Source organism: Numenius arquata, chromosome 2 (assembly GCF_964106895.1).
Source record: "Numenius arquata chromosome 2, bNumArq3.hap1.1, whole genome shotgun sequence".
Taxonomy (NCBI): domain Eukaryota; kingdom Metazoa; phylum Chordata; class Aves; order Charadriiformes; family Scolopacidae; genus Numenius; species Numenius arquata.
In genome coordinates, this window is record NC_133577.1 from 75322078 (window position 1) to 75344270 (window position 22193).

Sequence of the window (22193 nt, forward strand, 5' to 3'; positions counted from 1 at the left end):
GTCAGTAGTTCCCAGGGTCCTCCTTTCTACCCTTTTTAAAAATGGGTGTGATGTTTCCTTTCTTCCAGTCTGCAGGGACTTCACCTGACTGCCATGACTTTTCAAATATCATGGAAAGTGGCTTGGCAACTTCATCAGCCAGTTCCTTCAGGACTCTGGGATGTAATTACCTATGGCTTCAGCTGTCTTCTCTCCGGTAAGACCAACATCACGTTCAGGTGACATGAAAATTGCTGTGCAGCCCGTCTTTTAACTGCTACATAAATAAGCTGCTGGTAAGTGCTTCCCACTTGCACCTCCTCTGTTATTACCAGCAGCTGTGGGAACCCCTGAAGCCTCTCCCAGCAGTCGGCAAACAGGGAGCTGAATTAAGATCCTGGCGCAGAAAAATACCCTTGTGCTTTGAGTCCTGTCCTGCGGTGAAAACTGTGCAAAGCGCTTGGGGAATCTCAAGGTGCCCCCAAACCTCTCCTCTCCACCCATTGTGCTCTTTCTGAAGGATTTCCACAGGGCACCTGTGTGAGGGTTTTCACCATTTGTCTCAAAGAAACAGTCGTGACTTTTGCATAATGCACCCTAAAGCATGCTGGCGCTTTAATAGCTGAATGGCACCTTAGCTCCACTTTTCCTTAGAAGGAAGTGATAAAATAGCTAATTTATACTGCCCCTTAATTACACAATGCAAAGTCACTGTGTTTTTTCCTGTTCTGTATGATGGTGAAGCATGAAAGTGGACTATTGTCGGGTACGTGACGCTGTTCCCCTACTTTTCCTGCTCGTGCAGGAAAATGGAGACAGTCTTTACTAGAAGTGTTTACAGAGCAGGAACACCAGAACTGCAGGGCAAATTGCCCGGCCTGAAACCTGAGCAGGATATGAGGCGCATAGCTTCTGTGGTCTCCCAAATAAAATAAAATGTCGGGTTTTTTTTACTGATTGTAACTGACCAACAGTTCTTTACCAAATTACATCCAAGTGACATCACCTCTAGCAGCCTGCCGGTGGTGAGATCAGCCCAGCCCGGATGGGGAGGTACCCATCTCAGGGGACCAGCACCATCTCATGCTGTTGCCCAGGCCCCGGGGTGATGGAAGCAAGTGGGAACAGCACTTGCAGTTGCAGCAGGACTCGCATCGCCACTCCTCTGCTCCTTCAAAGCTCATAAATCGTTATTGCAAAGGTGCAGAAAAAAAACCTTTGCCTTGCCGCTCGTAACAACCTATGCCAGGGAGGTGAAATGGAGCAGATCCAAAGCAGAGTTAAGAGTGATTGAAGGAAACAGAAGCTGGGAAGGAAAAAAAAAAAAAAAAAGGTGAGCAGCTTGTACATGGTTATTAAGCACTTACAATGTTCTCACGCAGCTTAGATAAGCAAACTGGAATTAAGCGTTACAGTAGGCATCAGCCCTGGTGCTGTGCTCTGCCTACAAGAGCACAAGGAGGCCAGGAGCACTTAGAAGCCAGGTTGACTGGAAACAGGTGTATATAGGGAGGAGGAGAAAGAGATTGGGAAGGGCTGAGGGCTGCTCGCGATACGGGCGGGCAACTGCCTCCCTTAGTCTAAAGGTCAGGGCAATTAAAGTCAGAAGAGTGCCTTTTAGCAGGGCTCACCTGCGTGAGCAGATTTAATCATTCACGCAAGAGAGAGGGAGGCTCTCAGGCTCCTCGGGCAAGAAAGGAGTGAGAAAAGCATGGGGGGAAGCGAGCAGAGCTCAGGCTCCTCTGCACACAGGCAGGGAGTCCTTCTTCTGGCATCCTGGATCCAGCAGCACCCAAAGTGGGTCTTGGAAGCAGCACCGAAAGCCCCATGAAAGCAATCCACTTGTTTGTTTATTGGCACATAACTTTTCAGTAGCGATCGAGCTGTAGCCTGCGCTCTCCCAACCCGTCGTTAGAAATCAGCCACTGTGCTGCTGATGCTCCCTCTCACCTCTCTGGACAGACAAGGGACTTCCCTGTGGTTTCTGAGAATCAAGTTTTATTCTCCAGCTAGACAGCAGTGACCAATAAAGTTCTCTTTATTACAGACCTACAAAAGGAGATCCATAAAATACTTCTATTTTATCTTATAAAATTATGATGGGAGCCCATAGATTTGTGCAGGAGTTGTACCCATCTCAGTGACACATGGACAGGAGGACAAAGAGACAGGTTTCACAGACAAGGCAGAGGCATTCTCAGCTTTAAACAAACCCACCCAGGGCAGGTATGTACCCACATCTTGCAGGGAGCAGCTGCCCTCTGCTCTGTGCTATCAGATGCTAGGCAAAGAGAAAAACATTCCTCCTCTTAACTCAGCAGCAGCAGCAGCTCTGCACGTCAGCTCTTTGCTGATAAACACAGGCTCCTAATTCCAGCTGCATTCCCCATTTTGAGAATAAGCAGCCCTGCTCCTCAGTGCATTTTACAACTACTGCTGCTTGAGAGAAGGGGAAGTGGGAGGAAAGGGTTACAACACTGTCCATCTCAAAAAAAACCCCACCCCAAACCAGGAAAAAAACCCCAGGTTGTACAAGGCAGGCAGTTCTCCTGCCCCTCAGCTCTCCCAGGCAAGGAATGCACAGCGTGGACGTGTCCAGAGGCAGAGGTACAGCCACCCTTTTACTTCAGGCTCCGATGAGTTTCTTGAGGAACGCCTCCAACTGATCCTCATCCTTTATCCCCACGAACTTATCCACAACATCTCCGTTCTTCATAGCCAGCACGGTTGGCACTGCTGACACCTGGGGACAAGAGAAACAGGGAGACAGAGGTGAAGGGAGGCTGTGGGGCACCCAGCTGCGCCCAGACCCCAGATGGAGCTCAACAGAAGTGGCTACAGAGGAGCTGAGCACACACTGCTCAAGGGTAGCACATCCGCTTGCAAAACACAGGCCAACCAAGCTCCATGTTCCTCCTTTTCCTTTGGCCTCACCTCTGTGCTGACTTACATTGTCCTGCTTAGGTCAAGGCTGAGCAGCTTTTCCAGTTGAAGTAAGACCCAAAATTTTAAAGACAACCCCAAAGCTAATATAAAACAAACAGGTAAAGCTTTTTCCCCTCCCTCCAGTACAAATTCCTCTTCTCCTTCTCTTTTTTCCTATCATAAGCAAACAAACCCGGTTTTTTATCAGGACACCTCTCAGACACGATGAACTTTGGACTTTTTATGGCCAGGGTGGTATGAGACTGGACTGGTGTTCTTCTCCAGACAAGACTGGAGCTGGAGAAAGGTTCCCCCCCATCACTGCACAGGCAGATTTCCTGCTGTATCCTACCACAGTGATGGCAAACACCTCCAACCCATCTTTCCTTTTCTGCTCCTGTTTTCAGTGGTTTAGCTGGCTATCCACTGCAGATCCCTAACGATTAAGTAAGGAGTGAAAAAGTCCCTCCAACCAGAGCCAGCAGGCAGCTGCACTGCTGTGAGTGCTGGTTTTTTTTTAGCTCAGAACAAAGTTTTCTGGGAATTATCCAAGAAAACAGCAGTGGAAATGACAATGCTCCCCAGGGACCTGCTGGCTGACCGGTGGCAGAAGAGATCCTGGGGACATGATCGAGAGAAGGAGCAACCAGAGCTCGGAGAGCTGTGGCTGGGGAGAGATCTGGTCGTGTTTCTGACCGCACAGCTTCGGCACCTTTTATCTCTGCAAAGCCTCCTCCCCGAAACATGTCCTGTCCTTCTCGCCTGCTGCCTCCCCGCCAGCCTGCAGGGACTTCCCGCGTGTGCTGCCAGCGAGGATCTGCAAATCCTTTCCCGGGAAACCCGCCAGAGGGCTGGCTTTTCTCCCATCGGGAGCCTGAGATGAAAGGGACAGTTTGTGCTTCCCTTCCCGCCTAGTCCTGGCTGGCCAGTCCGGCGTGGCTCCCCGCAGTCTGTCTGTCCTCCAGGGCTTGTGCAGTCTCATCTGAAGGGATGGGAGCGCCGGGGCTGCTGCAACGCGCGATCTTCAGCTCCTCCTAGTGACTGGTGGGAGCAGATCCGGAGGGCTCAGGCCCCAGTGCTGGCGATGGTGCAGCCAAGGCGCTCCCTTGTGATTGCAGGGGTGAGAAAGGATGGTACCAGCATGGCACTCAACTCCTCTCTCCCTCCTTAAGAAGGGCAAAGCTCTGTTGAGCCTCCCTCTAGTTTGCAGAGTGGGTTAATAACAAGCAGAGTTACCCCAGCTCCATCCAAAAAACCAGCATGCCCAACCAGCAACAGCAAGCATCAGGCCATTATGGGCCAGGTAAGAAAAGGGCGACTCTTTAAAGCACTACAGAGGAGCAGATAAAACCAAGTCACAGGGCTCTCTACGTGCTGACCAGCACACCCACGAGCTTCATGCAGCCTCAATCCCTCCATTTCATTCCTTTTCCACAGTGGTGAGCAAACCCCAAGATTGGCTAGCGGGTCCACGGCTGGCGCTGCAGAGCTGTGTGAGAACCAGGGGCACTGAGCAACTTGCCTCTGCCCACAAAACACAATGCTTTTGAGAGCGTCCTTCCTGCTTGCTGCAGCAAGGGCGGCCCATTAAACACAGCACGTACTTTGTTTCACTGCTTGAGAAGCCATGGGAATTTCTAGAAGGCAAAGTTCCGGGTCTTTCCCCCCCCCGCCCTTTTTTTTGGGTCCCATCTGCACTGAACCTAAACAAACCCTCCTCCTCCTCCCTCAAAAGCATTTATAGAGAAAAAGTCAGGCTGCTTTTGATCAGCACTGACCACATAGATAAATAAACAAACGTGGCCATCCAGGCTATTCCTGGCAGCACCCGTACCGAGGAATTCTCTCCCATCTGAAACTGGGGTTTTTATACAAGCTCGGCTGCCACAGAATGGAGCAGGGGGAAGGATTTCACCCAGGCTTCGGAATAAGGCGTAACACGGGACCAAGCTCCGCTGATGAACGACCAGCCCTGTATCCAGCAGCTCTCCAGGGCTGCCCACCCGCAGCAGCCAGAGAAGGGGCTGCCCTTTCCCAGTGGCCATGTGCACAGGCAACGGGCCAAGGCAAGAGATGAATCTAAAGAATTTTAAAAAATGGCATATTAAACAAAAGTATTGTTTCTCCCTTTCTGCTCCCAGGGCAAGAGGTCAGAAGCGGGCTGGAGCAGCGGCGAAAGGCCACAACCAGAGATGAAAGGTGTTAGATAAAAGGAGGAATCTCCAGAGAAAGAACTTTTGTGTTGTGCATAACCGGACGGGGAAGGGCACTGGGGACATTTCCAGTTGCAGGAAACGCGTCCCCACTTCATGCTAAACTGGGAGGGCCAGGAGCCAAGGGCGGACAGCAGCGAGTGTGAAGGAATGCGCCAGCATTCCTCAGCCCTTCCAGGGGGTCTCTCCCCCTCACCCTGCCTCCCCCCCTGCCCCCGGCGCCTGAAGAGGATGTTGTGCAATCCAGCAACAAGCATGCGTGGGCAGGGGAATAAATACGGATGGAAGGAGACTTCCTGGCATCTAGTGGAGGCATTGTGGGGGGGTGGCATGGATGCCAAAACCCCCTGAAACAAAAACTTCCTCAGCCTGCAGCCATCTGATCCCTGGTGGAATAGCTTTAAAAAAAATAAATCTTTCCTCATCCCTCTCAAATACCACCTTTGGTTTTCTTGGTCTCTCCCAAACGCTACCTTTGGTCCCTCTTTGATCTTGACTTGGTGTCTTCCCATCAGCCCTTACGCTCACATCTCCTGAAGTGGCAACTTCCCAGAAGATGAAGCAAAACCAAGTGCATGCTCAGCACACAAACCAAACTTCTGCCTTGAAAAGGATGCCCCAAACTATGAGGATCAAAGCAAAATTTCTCCTTTACCCCTACCCATTTGCAGCTACCCTACTCACAGACACTGCCTAGTGATGGGGTTTTAGCCACGGGGATAATGGTCACGACCCATCTGCATCACTCAAAGAGTGGAGCAATGATCCCCAGGCCCTCCTGCAAACCAAAAACTTTGTTTGCATAGAAGGCTCCAGAATGAATTGCTGGAAGCCGGCCCTCGCCTGCAGCCTCAATTCTGCCTGCATCCATGCCCACCAGGGCTACAAGACAGGCAGACCCTGCAGACAAATGCACGTATTCAGCAGGCTGTGCAGCTGCTCACTCACCACCTGGTGGGAGAGCACACGCAGCGTGTCATCAAACCTGCACAACTTGGGAACTTTCAGCCTCTTTTTGAAGACTTTTCTTCACACGCACATACCGTTTGCCATTTTCCAGTCATCTGAGATTATCCTCTTGTAATTCCAGCTAATTCGATCTACTGGAAGGCTTGGAACAATACAAGAGTTAAGCTAATAATCACAGAATCAAAGAATCCAAAGAATGGTTTGGGTTGGAAGGGATCTTAAAGATCATCTAGTTCCAGCCCCGCTGCCATGGGCAGGGACACCTCCCACTACACCATGTTACCCAAAAATAATCATCTCTATTCTCTTCTCTTTAGAGCGAGTGCTACCAGAGCCTTGCCTTCATCTATTAGGATTTATGCACTTTCCGATTGCCGCAGAAACAACCTCACCCTCTTCAACTTCTTCTCACCAGCACCCTCAAACTACGCAGCCCTTGGGCTTGGAACACACAGCCCTGCTGACGAGCCAGCAGCCACCCTCCTTGGCCTGGGGCGTGCCACCATCAGAGAGTGCTGGAGGCTCTCATGCTCAGCTTGCGGAAGCTGCAAGTTACGTTTGTGGGCACCAGCTGGGTGGACAAGCCACCACAGCACAGGCAGAAAGGTCTCTTTGGGAAAAAGTGGGAGGGAACAAGCAGTTTCCACTTCCTTCTCCTTCTGGCTCAGCAGGGTGTAGGAACAGCACAGAGCGTCTCCTCCAGGCCCGATAAACCAACAGCTTGCTCAGGAGATGGTTCACAGCAGTTTGCTGGGCAACTTGAGGAGCTTCCTGTGCTAGCCTCCGCCCTGGGAGCAGGACTTCATCTGCAGAGGTGGAGCAGCTCCATCTGCGTGACACGCAAGTGAAAATTAAGTACTTTCTTCCCTGTAAAACACGACAGCAGGATGCCCTGACTCAATAGACCACATTGTTGTTTACAAGGAGAAACAACGGGGGTGACCACATTGTCAGAGGGATTTTTGCGTTTCTTAAACTACTTAATCACTGACACAGGGAAAAGATAAATAAATCACGTAAGCCAAGGCTGCAGCCTTCTCCAGTCACTCAGCTTCTTCCCTGTCACACAGGGAACACACGCAACTGGCATGTGAAACACTGGTGTAAGCACCAAGGTCTGTGCTTACCAAGAGCAGGAGGCACGCTCCTGTTGCCCATGTGTGTCCTCCAACCTGGCTTCCACCTGTCCAAACAAAACCCATGGTGTGTCCTTGCGCTGTGGCTTAAAGACAGGATGTTATCACCCAGCAAGAAATCCTGAACAAAGAAGGGAAAGAGAACAGGCTGGCTGCACAAAGAACCACATCCAAGAGCAGAACAGACTGGGGCTTGTTACTTCACGTTCCTGCCCTGCACCTGAGCAGCCCATGCACGTAGTAGAATGCTGCGTACGCTGCAGGCTCCTCAAGGGCAGGCAAGCATTTACATTGATAAATGCCTGCAAGGGTTAAAGCACACGTTTCTGCAGAATTAGAGGTGGGGATGCCGAACACAAGCAGAAGAGCTGGAGGAGAGCCAAGCAGCAAAATCCACCTACTAATGAGTGACCCGAGGGATTAGGAACCTGCAGGCACTGGGCTTCCCCTCCCCATCAACACTGCTGCTGTGCGGGCACACCTCTCCCCAGGGAGGGACCTTCTTCGCACTGTCAGCAAAGGAAAGCCCGTGCTCTTCTGCCTCCTACCTCGTACTCAATAGCAAGGTCTGTGTGATCATCAATGTCCACTTTGGCCATCAGCACCTTCCCCTCCTGCTTGGCCACCATCTTCTCTAACCTGGGGCCTAGGATCTTGCAGGGGCCACACCACCTGATAGAGAAAGAAGAGATGTAACTTTAGAGGAAGCAAGTGCAGCCACGGCCATGGAAGTCTTGCTGGTACACCAGTGCCTTTACTGCCATCACCGTTCCGTTTGAGAGCCAGCCTGGAAACACCATTCCTGAACCACAGTTCAGAAAAAAGTTTCTCTCACAAAGAAGCTGTCAAGGGTTTTTTTCTCTGTGTGTGTGGTGGTGGGGCTGAGTGGAAGAAGAGGTCACCATTCAGCATTGATGGTCCTTTTGATGTCAGTTCAATCATACCACAGTCTGCTCTGCCAGCCTTGGTGGTACTCCTGTCCCCTCTTCTCAGCCATACATGCCTACCCTGCTTTGTGTCCTTGCTGGTGAGTACACGCCGAGCTGTGACCTCACTGCCTGCAAAGCTGCCCCAGAGTGTCGTCACTGCGTGCGGGGGTCACAGCCCACACTCAAATCGGTTTATGCCAATCATCAGAACGCAGACTTCCCCTCTGCACTCATCACAGGGTTTACAGATATTCCCCTTTAGCTGCAAAACTCAGAGGCATCGCATCTGTTCAAAGAGAGACTACCAATTCCAAACGCAGGTGCAGCAACAGCAGAGTTTGCAAGGCCCTGTACACAGAAAACACTCCCCGCATCCTCTAACTGCACCAGTTAGGACGGCACGAATGTACTCAATTCAAGGAAAACAGGAGTTAAAGCTCTATGTGCCCTTTTCTTTTAAAATTGAAGCTCTGGTAAACTTTTTTCCTCCTCGTCCTCCCTCCGTATCAGGTTTCAGGCTTTCAATTATTTGTCCTCTACTCCGTGGATGATCCAAGTTGACGTTCATTTGGGTTTGTCAGTTTGGTTTATTTAGAGCAAACATTTTCAGGCTGTTTCATACTCTGCTTGCCCAGAACCAGCCACAACAGGTTCACGTGACAGCACTGCAGGACTGTGAAAACACTTGAGAAAACAAAGATAATCAGTATTGTTAATCCAGCAGATAACATCTAGAAATATTTTTACTGGCAAGAGGATGACAACATTTTTATCGATGACAAATGCTACCATTGGTATCACGTGGCTGTTATTAATACATAAAGGCATTTGCTGTCAAAAGCCCAGCCCGGAGAGCAGGCAGAGTAAGAAAACGGAAAAACACAACATGACGGTGCACGGGAGTTCCAAGTGCAGTGTTCTTCCATGGCTGTTAATATCATTTAGTGTTTGTAAGAGAACATTTAATCCATAAAGCTAAAAACGCCGATATCAGAGCTTTTTCTTAATGTGCCTTTTGCAGGATGATGCAACGCTGGAGCCAGGGTGACAGCCAAGCACTTGGGAGGTGCAGCTACGCCGCCCCGGGGAAGTTCTCAGCACTTTTGTTTTTTACAGTCCTGCAGGGTGTAGCTACACCCGCAGTGGTGAAACCTCTATGGATTGCGCCTCAGGGTCAGAAGCACTTTTTAACACCAGAAACCGAGGCAGGGCAGTTGACAACTCTGCAGCTCAGGAATCCCTTGGGCATACCCATGTCCCCAGTGCGCCCGGAGTGCCACCATGTCAGGGAAGCAGCAGGGACACTCCTGCATGTGTAACAGCAGTGAGGGGCACAAGAGCCATGGAAAGGGACTTACTGTGCATGGAAGTCCACCACGACGGGTTTGGGGTTGTTTACTACCCGGTCTTGGAAGTCACTGCCATCCTGCACGTTGAAGGTGTTCCTGCAGCCTGCTGAGGTGCCAAAGGCTTTGCCAGGGGGTGCCAGGGGACCACGTGGTGCCAGGGGGCCATGCAGTGCCAGGGGGCCAGAGACCGTCCGCTGCCCCTGCAGGGGCAGTGTTCTGAGGGTGAGGGACAGCAGCCGCTGGAGCACCAGCCTCTGAGCCATCTGTGGGGAGAGGAGGAGGTATGAGGTGTGTGTGCACCCCACAGCCAGTCCCACAGCAGCAGAGTCCCCTCGGCAGGGCAGCCCCCAAGCCCAGAGGTGCCTTAGGCAGAAACATATGAGGCACCACACTGGAGCACTTATTGCCCCTATGCCCAGCCCTTGACACCCCACTGCAGCTTCAGCCCCACAGCTGTAGGGTCCCACCCACCATGGGGCTCCCCAGATACAGCCTCAATTCCATGGGGCAGTATCCCCTGCCTCAGGCAGGGTCAACCCTTTCCCCCGTGCCCTATAGAGCGGAGCCTTCCCCCTCGGCTTGTTCCTTCCCACCCCATAGGGCAGGGCCTGGTACCACGAGGCAAGGCTCCTTCAGCCACAGGATCCAAGCAACTCCCATTAGTGGAACAAGGGTCCCCAGCCATAGGGTTCCCCTCTCAACCCCGCAAGCCGGTGGGGAAGGACCTCCCCCACCCAAGCACACGGGGGCCCCACTGCCCCTAAGGCCCCACAACGCAGAACGCCCCCAGCCACGGGGGCCCGACTCCCCCTTGCAGCCCCACAGGGCAGGACCCCGATGACATGGGGAAGCTCCTCCCCAGCCACAGGACACCCCAAACCCATGAGGGGCTAGGGCTCCCCCTCCCCGAGCCGCAGTCCCCACCGCGCACCTTCCCGGGCCCGGAGGTGACCCACTCCCGACAAGACTTCCGCTTAGCGCCCCACCCACCGGGGCGCTGATTGGCCACCTCCGCAGGAAGGCTGCGAATGACGCAACGGCCCCTCCCCCCTCAGCCGATTGGGCTCCGCCCCACAGCGCCGATCTCTGACTGGCCGCTGCGGCCGTCCTTCAAGCCGCTTCCCACCGGCCTGTAGGGGGCCAGCGGGCTGTGTCACGCGGGGCGAGCCCTGCGCGCTGGTTGGCGGCGGCGCCCCAGCGCGGGCCGCGGCGTGGCGCGCCCTCCGCACGTGGCGCGGGCCCCGTCCCGTCCCCCTCGTCCGTGGCCGCCGCCGCCGGCGGGTCGGGGGCAGTCCCCGTTCACTAAATTTCACTGAATTTCACTGAATTTTTTTAGAGTTGGAAGGGACCATAAAGATCATCTAGTCCAACTCCCCTGCTGAAGCAGGATTGCCTAGAGCATGTCAGAGCATGTTACTCAGGACTGCATCCAGGCGGGTCTTGAAAATCTCCAAAGAAGGGGACTCCACAACCTCCCTGGGCAGCCTGTTCCAGGGCTCTGTCACCCTCACAGTGAAGAAATTCTTTCTCATATTCGAGTGGAACCTCCTATGTTCCAACTTGTGCCCGTTGCCCCTCGTCCTCTCACTGGCAACCACTGAAAAGAGTCTGGCTCCCTCCTCCTTCAACCCACCCTTCAGATACTTATAGGCATTAATAAGGTCTCCCCTCAGCCTTCTCTTCTCCAGGCTAAAGAGTCCCAGCTCTCTCAGCCTTTCTTCATAAGGGAGATGCTCCAATCCTTGAATCATCTTTGTTGCCCTTCGCTGGACTCTTTCCAGTAGTTCCCTATCCCTCTTGAATTGGGGAGCCCAGAACTGGATGCAATGCTCCAGTTGTGGCCTCACCAGTGCAGAGTAGAGGGGGAAAATGACTTCCCTCGACCTACTAGCCACACTCTTCCCTATGCAGCCCAGGATTCTGTTGGCCTTCCTGGCCACAAGAGCACATTACTTGCTCATTGTCATTTTGCTGTCTACCAGGACTCCCAGATCTTTCTCTTCGGAGCTTGGCTCCCACAGGTCCACGCCTAACCTGTATTGGTGCCTAACATTCTTCTTGCCCAAGTGTAGCACCTTACACTTTTCCCTGTTGAACCTCATGAGGTTCTTCCTTGCCCAGCTCTCCAGCCTGTCCAGGTCTCGCTGGATGGCAGCACGGCCCTCCGGGGTGTCAGCCACCCCACCCAACTTGGTATCATCAGCAAACTTGCTGAGGATACACTCTGTCCCCTCGTCCACGTCACTGATGAATATGTTGAACAGGACTGGACCAAGTATTGACCCCTGGGGGACACCACTGGTTACAGGCCTCCAGCTTGAACCTGTTCCATTAACCATTACCCTTTGGGTCCTGTCACATAGCCAGTTCTCAATCCACCTCACTGTCCCCTCATCCAGTTCCGCCCGCTTCTTTAAGCTTCGGTGGAAGGACGCAGCCCTGCAACAGGGACAGGCACCAGGGTCAACCCACAGCCCCCGCTCCCACGCGTGACTACAAAATGGCGCGGCTCATCCTCCTTGTCACCCCCCCTCCCCGCCCCATCCTGTGGCAGCTGGAAACAGTTTGGAGCCACCGCTCCCTCCCGCTCCGCGGGGCCCAGCGGGAGTGGGGCTGGAAGGGTGACGGTGGCCCAGCTGCCTGGGGAGGGCCGGAACCCGGATCCACGCAGCAGGAAAACCTCCGGGGTTAAAGCCACCAGCTCCCACCCTGGGAGACACGCAGAGCCGGTGGGTGAGAATCCCAGAGAATCCCACTTTAAAGCAGCACCTACGCTGTGTGCCTACAGCCTGCGGATCTATCTCCTGCAGGAATTTGAGGCTGGAAGAGGAAACACCTGGAGAACGTGCCTGGGCTGTGGCGCATACGGGGAACGAATGAAAGGGCCTCTTGGCAACAGCCCATCAACCCCACTCGGTCACAGGCTCTCTTCCTTCCCTGGACAACCCCCCAGTAAAAAGCCGATGGTGCCAAGGACATAGCAAGTAAGTGGCACCACCTGGCCAACTCCAGGCCCCGAGTGCCATTCCCAGACTGGCCTTGGAGCTGGGCCATGGGGCTGTAAAGCACACAGAAGGGTGCTGGATTGACACCAAGTGAGAAGGGGGCCGTTCCCCCTTTCCAGCTGCATGTGAACATGATAAGATCTTCCAGCAGCAGCAGCTTCCCCAGCATCACCCAAAGGGCGCTTCCCAAAGCGGAGCAAAACCTCATTTGTCATCTCCTTCACCTCCCCTGCTCCCCAGCCTCTCCCAGCAGGAACTGGGGCTTTACAGAAACAGCAGCTGGATGCAAAGGATGGGGAGATGGGGAGAATTGCAGGCACCTGTAGGTGCAGTTCCCCCCACCCCACCTGAGGTATCGGGAAGCACGAGTGCAGAGGGGTCTATTCCTCTAGATGCTAAAGGGTTGGAAGTAAAAGCCAGTTCCCCCTCACCCTTTCTCTATTTCCTAGAAAGCATGGGGACATCGTAAGGTCAAGCTCCGAACTGCTCTTGCTTTGCCACTCCAGGGTCGTGGAAGGAGCCTGCAGGGAGGTGACAAGACAAATGCAGGCAGGGGACAGAGGGAGCAGTGAAGTGCAGACAGACAGCCTCCCAGTCAACGCCAGCCAGATCTCAAGGTGACTGGAGAGGAATAAAAGAAAGAGGAGACAAAGCATTTGAACAACATCAAAGTCCACCCAAAACTGTCTTGATGGGACATAGTGCAAATAGGAGAAATATTGGTCATGCTTTATAAAAGACAGGGGCTAACGTTTCAGGCTGCTTGGTGCGGGAGAAGAAAAACATGAGGACAGTGGAGCCGAGCTCAGTGAAAGTCTCTGTCCCCTGGGCATTCCATTCCCCCATTCTGTAGAGGGAAGGGTCTCTTGTAGTGCTCTCTGGAAAATGACAAGTTATCTGACCTACATGGTAACTTAAAAGAAAAAAACAAAAAACAAAAAAAAAAAAAAAGAGACCACCTCTCTCTCTCCACTCCGGCTATGCAACTGCCCTAATTCATATGCAGGAAAACTACCGGGAAGTTTGCCTGGAGTACCGCTTCGGGATTCGTCGCACAAACAAATCTTCAAGTGTTGGCAGCGTATGGCGCGTAGGGACCAGAGAGCTGGCACCGTCTGCCACAGGGTGCCAGCAGGTCACCTCACAAGAGGGACATGGCATTTTTAAGTTACCCAGGCACTCCTGCATTCTCTCTTCGTTGACCCCTGGATGTCGCTGCAGATGTTGGTCTGGGAGATAAACAAACACCATCTTCCGGAAAGCGTGAACTCTGCAAGGGCAACGCGAGAGTCTTAGCGTCACTGGACTCTGGCCCCGCGCTTATCCTTCAGAGCACGTTGGTCCTCTTTGTAACAGCAAGATCTGAGCAGGTCTTTGGCAACTCATGATCAGTGGAAGGCATGGGGATGGACAAAGTGCACAGGAAAGGGCAGAATCCTGCTGTGGATCTGTTACAATATTATCACGACAGCACCTGTGGGTTTCAGCGTGGAGTGAGAAAGGTTTAAAGTTCATCCTTGGCATTAACAAGGTGCTGCAGCGGACGAACAGGTATCGTGTGATCTCGCAGCAGCTGGTCCTGTGACCCTTCATGGCTGTCAGGGGCTCTGTCGCCTGAAAAGTCATTGGGAATGTAATCCTCCAGCAGGCCGGCTTCTACCGCGTGGCGCCGGAGCCCCTTGCTCCCCACGAGCCCTTGCATTCTGACATACCCCTGCCCACAGAAGGGAGGCAGCTTCTGATGGGTGAAGGCAAAGAGGAAACAGGATTCTGCAGGAAAAAGAAAAAAAAAAAGGATCAAAAATCAGATTTGGCAGAGAATAACTCCCGCAAACTTTTGAGGACTCATTCAGAACAAAAGGCAGAGAGGATGAGGGGAGATGACTGGAGTATCCCAGCTGGCACCCTGCCCCAGATGGCAGCAGGGTAATTGACTCAATTCTGCAGAGCTCAGGAGAAGCAGGGTGGGATCTCCAGTCTGCACTCAGAGGAAAAGGACCTGGATGTGAGCTTGCAGCCCTCTGGCATCTTCTTTGTACCACAGGATTGCTCCCCTCAGTGCCACATTGGGTTCCTGTAGGCGGTTCCCAGAACAGTCTTCAGACCAGCTCTCACATCCCAGCATTCCTGTTTGCTATGGGAAAGCAATCCCATCATCAGTAAATGAAGAGAGATCTGGTACCCGAGGGCACAGAGGAATGTTCAGATAATGGAGGAGGAAGGAAAGCTGCAGGTAGAAGAGGGATTGAACCAAACCTCATACACATGTCCCCAAATCCGTGTGTGCCTAGGGCAGTCTCTTTCTGCTGGTGAGCGAGACCAAAGGCTATTTGGGAACACACACACGGCACCAGCACTTTCTACCGTCTGGGGAGTGCATCAAAGAGGTGTGACTGACAGTGAGATCACCAGCTCGCCACAGGGAGATCTCAGCTATTTGCAGAAGAGATCGCTCCTGTCGCGTGTTCCTCACATCCCTCCCTCCTCCTCCTGCCACTTCAACCCTGTGCTCAAATTACCTGCAAAGAAATTACGCAGGTCAGTGCTGAGGCAGTTCTCCAAAAACCGCCTCAGCGGCAGGATGTGAGCGTTGGGGGCTGTCCAGTCTGTCAGGAAGTCCTCCACAATGTGATGGACGGCATCTGGGCGGGGGAGAGGCCAGTCTGGGGGCCGAAGTCTCATCTCACGCTCTGCCAAGAGAACACTAAGGGAATCTCTCAGAATCAAAATGGCATTAAAAAGAGCTTGGGGAGTGGAAAGCAGCTATGACAGCTGTTCCAGCTTTTGTCCTGACCTTTTTAATCCCTACCTTACTTTCATTTGCAATCCCCTCTGCTAGCTTTGTCCTCAACAGCCCTGCCACTGTACAGCTGCCCCTAGTCCCTGCCTGCAGTACTTCCTGTCATTTTACTCCCATTCCCCCTGGGCAGGGACTGCCAGACGGGCTGAGCTGCGTTCATGCTTTAATGCTGCTACCCATCACACTTCTTTCCGTGCAAGGCAGGCCAGACCCTGACCCTAGGTTTCTGGAGATGGAGATTCAGCATGCTCATTTCCCAAGGAAATCTATTCTGAGCGTGTCTTGTTTGCTGGATGTAACACTCATCTCCAAACCCTTGCCTCTGGCTGCCTCTATCACTGCATGACCTCTCAAACCCTGGCAGGCCAGAGAGCAGGTTTCTCTCAGTGGTAACCGTGAACAGCCCAGCCTCATCTGCCAGGACTCTGCAAAATACATGCAGGGTGCTGGCCAAAGAGAAAAAAATTATTCCTCTTTTTCAGAACGGGGAAGTTCCCAGCACACCTGTTTGTCCCTGTTCTCAAGTGTGAGGTTTCTGGTACAAACCCCCCACCTCACACCCTTTATCAGTCTCATTGATGGAAACTTCTTGCCAACTCCTAGCTTTTTCTCCCAGGTGCCCCAGAGGACAGACATGAAGGAAGTTAAGGAGAAGGATGTGTGATGCTTTCAGGCTCCCCCCCACCCTTGGATCTTAAGTGTCTTCATCCCTCTCAGTTTTGTTCATATCAAGTAATTAGCAGAGAGAGGCAGGAAAGCTTACCTGTTGGGAGGTGTTTGTAATAGTAGATAACAGGGTGCAAAAAGTTAGACTGCCAGGCATGCTGTGCCTCTCCCACAGCTCGGTTGTAGTAGAAGACATCCTTGTCAGCCCCAGAGAAATTCCTCCCATACTCCATGATGATAACAAACAGCCCATTAGGAGCCTTTCTCCCTGTCTGCGTTTCCAGCTCAGCCAGGATTCCAACTGGGTATTCTTCCAGGTACTCAAATGCTGTGGCATTCCTATGAAGTGCAACCACAACTGTCAGACTTTTGCACCAGAGAAAAGCCAACACCCCCTCAGCTGATTGAGGCTAAGGCCAAGGAGCCATCAGATAGTAATTATTTTTAGTCATTACAGATCTGGGGTGGACTTGACGCAGAGCTTATGACAGCTGCAGATACTGTTGCAAGACCCCATTATTTTCCCAGACTACGGGATTCCTCTCTACATTAGCACTGCTCAAGGAAAGCTTTTCCCTGGGCATGGTGAAAGGGTACTACACCTCTAAGCCTAGCAGGAAGGTCTGGACCATTTCAGCCCTTCAAGAGAGAAGTAATTGGCAGAATTGGGCATAGTGGCACCATTCACAGCAGTGGTACAGGTTTTGAGGTGGCTGCCTACGTGACGGTAACATCCTTAGGCAGCAATGGAGCAATCTGTGTGGTGGCACCACGGGAAGCAACGGTAGAAGAAAAAGAAATTAAACTATGGAGTGCAGTGCTGGGAATAATTACTCACTCACTCTCTCAGCAGGATGATGTCAGCCAGGACACTGAACATCTGGTAGAGGCCCGAGGCTTCATTCACCCGCTTGATGATGGAATTGGTCAGCTGTGTAATAGGGTAGACTGTGGATGGCCAGGGGACACCGTGGTGACGGTTTTCCAATAGGCGGTGGACCGCACGAGCTAAGACATTGAGAGAAACAAAGACAGCTTATTTAAAAATCCAAGCTTACGCTTTTAAGAAATCTGATCACTCTGCTGTGACACAGACAGATTCTGGCAGGACACGATAAATAAGCTTTAGAGCTCATCTGTGCTCAGGATCTCCCACCCCAATCGCTGGTAACTGCAGTGGAGATGCCCTCTGAAAGCTGATGTGATGCTAAGTGGTTGGTGAGGGGGTGAGGGGTCCTTGGGGATATTTCATTACTTCTGAGCAGTCCTTTAATTATAAGGATGGGAACACACATATATGAAGATGGAAATTCTCTCTACTGCCCAAAGCCACTTGGTTTTAACTCCACAGCACAGACCTCTCACCCACAGCCTGTCACGAGGCAGAGCATCTGGCAGGCAGAAATCTATTGTGTTACATAAATAAGAGACAATGGGCAAGAGAGACAGAAGACAAAACAAAGACAGACAACTAAAAACTTCAGATATGACCCCAAGTCACTTCTCCTCTACTTCAGACAACACAGCTGCAGCTTGGCCGTGTTTTGTCCTTCTTACTACTGGCCCAAGACTAGGGGTGATCTCTTTCCAGCAGTAAGCTATGAATTATTCCTTCAAAGGGAGGAACAATTCCCACCTCTGCCCCTTCTGTACACCCCAGTACTCACTTGTATACCGGAATCCATGGATAAAGCCCCCAGCAGATTTCCTGAAGTCAACAGAGTGGCTAGCCGTGCCGAGAATAAAAAGCCCCCGGGTGCCTCTGGACTCATAGCTAGGTTTGATCTGAGGATACTTCTTTTTATTCCCTTTTCCTGGCATCATTCTAAGGGATCTGATGTGCAAAAGAGAAGAGCAGGCTGTCAGGAAGATCAGGGGTGGAAATATAAAAAGGGTTTCTGATAAGGCACACGTTATATGGCAGCCACTGCAAGACACTGCTTCATGTCCCCACTGCCTTCAGTGGGATTTACTACTACAGCGAGAAACTTCCAGAAGACAAAGGTGCTTATCTCAAGGTAGCTCAGCACAAGATCAAATTGCAGCCTGAGCCACTGATAGTGAATTTTGGAAGACAGTGAAGTTAACAGTACCATTTTCAACTGCAGGATGTACTAGGAGACAAACCAAGGCAGAATGAAGGTTGCATCCTCAGGGGAAAAAAAAAGCAGACAAAACCTTTCTGTAGCGAGCTATACCTGTACCATCCTCATTCCAAAAAAACTCCCAAACCACAAAACATTGCTAGCCTTCTGCATGCGATCTGGTAGGTCAGGATCTTAAGTTCCAAAGGCACCAAGTTCTTCTGTGTCGCTCAGGTCCCAACACTGCCATTTGTTCAGCCCTGTAGCCTGTCGGTCAGAGGGCAGTGGCATACACGTTCCCACTGGGACACGACCGTAGTTGCAGGGTCAACAACGGACTGTGCAGCACCAGGTAGCTCAGAGCATGTGGAGGTCCAGGCAATGCTGCCAGGAGAGGACCTACCCTTCCCTTTCCTTCTTCGTCAGGCCCTTCATAGTCTCGTGCTCTAAACACCCGCTTTACTGCAGATCCTGGTTCTCCCTCACCTGTTGTAGATAGAGAAGTCAAACTTCCAGCCCAGGCAGCGGATGACACGGTCATAAGGTGCACGGGTGGCAAAATTATCCAGTTCATCCTGTGGGAGGGTGATGGAGTCAATGCCTGTGCTGGTGTTCCTGTTCTCCAGGTAGAACCGGAGCGTGATGTGCAGCTTCCCTTTCTTGTCCTTGACAATAGCCAGATCTTCCAGGTCGCCTTCCAGAAGCCCATCCAGAGATTTCAGCTGGTAGGTATCCAGTAGGCCGTTGTTAATTGCTCTACAAAAAAACAGAGAACGTAAGAAGGGCTAAAAGAAGGGAGGAGAAGTGGGATCCACAGTTCTGTCTCAGCTGCTGAAAATGGGACACCTTCATCAGGCATCCCACGTTCCCCTTCAGTGCAAAGGTTATCTCCAGAGCCTCAGGGCTCACAGAAACAGCACAGGCAACACAGCCTCGCTGCTTTTGCGGGATATAGCCAACCTCTCAGCTCTCCTCTGTGACTGCAAGCAAGGGAACAACTTGGGATCCAGCACTTTTTAATGAAACAGTTTCCAAGGGGACATTTTCCTATTTCACACAGACCCTGAAGAACTCTCACCACCTCCTGTGTTCAGCAACTGCAACCTGGACTGCGTTAAACCAAGATAGAACCTAAAGATAGAAGGCCTCATGTTCCCTCTGTGACCCCCAGGAAGACAGCACCTCCTGTGACAGCCCGATTTGTCACCTGTGCAAGAAGTGCTTCTCCTTGTTCTTACTCTGGCTGCATTAGAAAGAGAAAGAGTAATAGTTTCCTACCTCAGATCGCCGACGTAGTGGGTGGCCCATGAGAGGCGCACACGGGACCGGCTCACCATGTGGATGAAGTTTGTGACGCCCAGAATGTTCTCTGCTGTCTCAAAGGCCGAGTTCCCTCGGCCCAAGATCAACACGGTTTGGCCAGCAAAATCCTCCGGGTTGATGGACACAGTCTCGTAACCCTCAACGTATTCTGAGCCAGGGAAGTTTACCACGTTGGGAACCCATGTCCCAGTGGCAACCAATAAAGAGCTGCAAAAAAAGGGATAACACTAGGGAATGCAAGAATTACGGGAATGGGGCCATCACTTAATCTCATCACTCCTCCCTCCTCCTGCTGTGGAAGATGGCTGTGATGTGTCTCCTTCAGCCACACTGGATCAGCTGCACAGGTCATGGTTTTGCCAGAAACCTCTGCCCAGCTTCACCTAATGGCCTTCTCCCATCTTCCCTATCCTCAGGCCAACGAAAATGAATAAGAACATTGTTATATATAGCAAAAGTCAGTGCCGGTGCTGTACATATAAGCTCCACTTGTTTCATAAGTCTCCCCCAGCTGTTTGTGAGTGTGCAAGTGCTGCTCTATGTAGTCACTGATGACATATATTGTAATACCAAAGTATTTCACAGGTTGATTGTATCCTGCATAAAAAAATGAATTTGATTTAAAAGTGTTGCCTTTTAATACAGTGGAACAAAAGTTATTTTTAAGAGGGAGAGAAAATGGTTTCAAGATTTTAAAATGTAACTCCTAGGCAGAAAAACATGTTACCAACAACACTAATTGTTAATATTGAAATTAAGTACAGTAATATTTTTATGTCTCTGTAACAACTTTTTACTTGAATGTTAGGGAAATTTTTTGTGACTTAGAAGCACCAGGCAGCCAAGACTAGGAGCACTGTCTGCTGTCCCAGCCTTGCTCACGCGGTTCCCGAGAGCAACTCACTCGCGATGTGTGGGTGTCTGGGATTGCCTTCTGTCCCCTTTGAGCTTGCCAGCCAGCGCACCTCCAAGCGACAGCCAGCACGACCTGCTGTCATAGAGCTGAGGTTCTCAGAAGAGGTGAGAAATATACTCCATATGCTCACATGAGTAACTTCTAGATGTTTTTTAGGAATGTAGCTCAGTGGTGGTACGGGATACACACGCTTAAGTACAACAAGGGGAAGGGGAATTCAAGGACCAGCAGCCTTGAGGATTACTTCTCACAGTCGGCTCCTTCTACTGCAACAGCTCCTTTTCTCTGGTTCCCCTCTGTCAGCTCTGTGCTAACACAGTGCTTCAGTTGGCTGGGACACGCTTTTACATACTGGTTCTTCCAAGCACATGTGGGTTACCAGAGGAGAGGTGTCGCTGCACTGACTCACCTGAGTTTGTAATAACAGCAGCAGCAGCTACAACAAGTACGACTGAGTTTTTTCCTCATAGAGTGCAATTATCTAGCGATAAAACAAAAGCGATTTCAAGCTTACCTATCAAGGATGGAACCTGTGGTGTTGGCAATCACAGCCAGTTTGTGTCTGCCCTGCCAGCTCCTCAGCTGTCCAAGGCATAACATTGCTTGTGAAAGGCAACGCCTTTCCTGGAGCAGTTATTCCATCCACCCACTCCACTGATCCCTGCAAAATATTTTTCCCCCATGACAGTGATTAAGGCTGTAAGAGGCTGAGAAATCTCCATCCTTAGAGATACTCATGCCTCAACCGGGTAAGGCTCTGAGAAACCTGTCGCTGGCCCTACTTTAGGCAGGGGACTTAGATAAGATGACCTTTATAGGTCTCTTACAACCTAATTTATTCTGTGATTTTGTGACTTCGAAGACGCCTGTGGAGAGCGGTGTGGCTAGCCCCGGGTTTGCCCATTACCTGCACTTGTAGTTCTGCCTGTCCTGGTCTGTCAGAAGGAAGTAGTGGCCGTTCCAGGCCTGTTCATCCCTCTCCAATGTCACGTGGACAATGGCTGTGTTGTACTGAACCTGCAGCTTCAGCAGGGAAGCAAAGTCCTCCAGGTAACGCACCATCACGTCGGCGTTGGGGAAGAAGTCACGGGAGTAGCGCCGGAAAAGCAGCCTGCGGTCATGGCTGAGGAGCGAGTTCCAGTCGTGGCGGAGGTTGAACTCGCTGTTGGATTTGCCCGTGTACTGCTTGTTGATGCTGATGAGCTTGCGGTGGCGAGGGTAGAGGGCGAAGAAGCTGCCAGGAGCATGGCTCCGCTCGAAGACAACATAATCCCGGCCAGCTTGCTGGAGGAAATAGGCCACCTGCAAGCCTGAAGGGCCGGCCCCGATGACGCAGTAGTCATGGTAGAGGAAAGCAGTGCTGCTTGCCGCGCACAGGCTGCCGGTGTACAAGGCCAGGCCCAGGAGTGTCCCGCAGACCGCTGGGGCCATGGCAAGGCTGAGACAGCTGCCCCTATGGATGAGAGAACCAGGGAGGCGTCATCCAGCAGCCTCCCTGCAAGAGACAACCCGCCCGGCTGGCCTTGGACCTGCCCAGGCCTGGCCGCCCCAATGCCGCCGCCGCCCAGGCCTAGACCCGGGCTCAGACCCGGCCACAACACCGCCCCCGCCCCTCAGGGCGCCAAGCCGAGGTGGGGATGTTGGGGCGGGGCCCTGCTCCCTACCAGCCAATAGTGAAGGGAGCCCCAGGTCGTCCAGCCAATGGGCACACAGGACCCCCAGCCAATAGCAGACAGGGTGGGGGCCAGCGGGCGGGAAGGCGGGGCAGCACCTGCGGCTTAATAGCCGCGTGCTCCCCGAAGTGCCTCTGCGCCCCGACAGCCAATAGGAAAAGGAGGCGCAAGCCCATCAGCCAATGGGAGATGGGATGGCCCGCGCTGCCCTCGCTCCCCTGCCAAT

The 22193-nt window shown here is 52.1% G+C and overlaps 2 protein-coding genes across 4 annotated transcripts; both read right to left on the bottom strand.

The window, feature by feature from the left end:
* Positions 1-1808: 1808 nt before the first annotated feature.
* TXN2 (thioredoxin 2) lies at positions 1809-10488 on the bottom strand. 3 transcript variants are annotated; one of them, XM_074167967.1, is made up of 5 exons: positions 10432-10488; positions 9510-9763; positions 7771-7894; positions 7214-7269; positions 1809-2722 (listed from the first exon to the last, which is right to left on the bottom strand). In XM_074167967.1, the coding sequence occupies exons 2-5, from the start codon at positions 9761-9763 to the stop codon at positions 2692-2694; spliced, it is 465 nt and encodes a 154-aa protein (XP_074024068.1). In that variant the 5' UTR covers positions 10432-10488; the 3' UTR covers positions 1809-2691. The 3 variants fall into 3 exon arrangements, with proteins under 3 accessions (XP_074024068.1, XP_074024067.1, XP_074024066.1); XM_074167965.1 differs by having other exon boundaries at positions 1957-2722; positions 7214-7343; XM_074167966.1 differs by lacking the exon at positions 7214-7269.
* A 2675-nt stretch (positions 10489-13163) lies between these two features.
* Positions 13164-21741, bottom strand: FOXRED2 (FAD dependent oxidoreductase domain containing 2). The gene is made up of 8 exons (XM_074168615.1): positions 21202-21741; positions 19334-19585; positions 18542-18811; positions 17639-17805; positions 16814-16979; positions 16069-16310; positions 15025-15195; positions 13164-14275 (listed from the first exon to the last, which is right to left on the bottom strand). The coding sequence occupies exons 1-8, from the start codon at positions 21723-21725 to the stop codon at positions 14010-14012; spliced, it is 2058 nt and encodes a 685-aa protein (XP_074024716.1). The 5' UTR covers positions 21726-21741; the 3' UTR covers positions 13164-14009.
* Between the last annotated feature and the right edge of the window lie 452 nt (positions 21742-22193).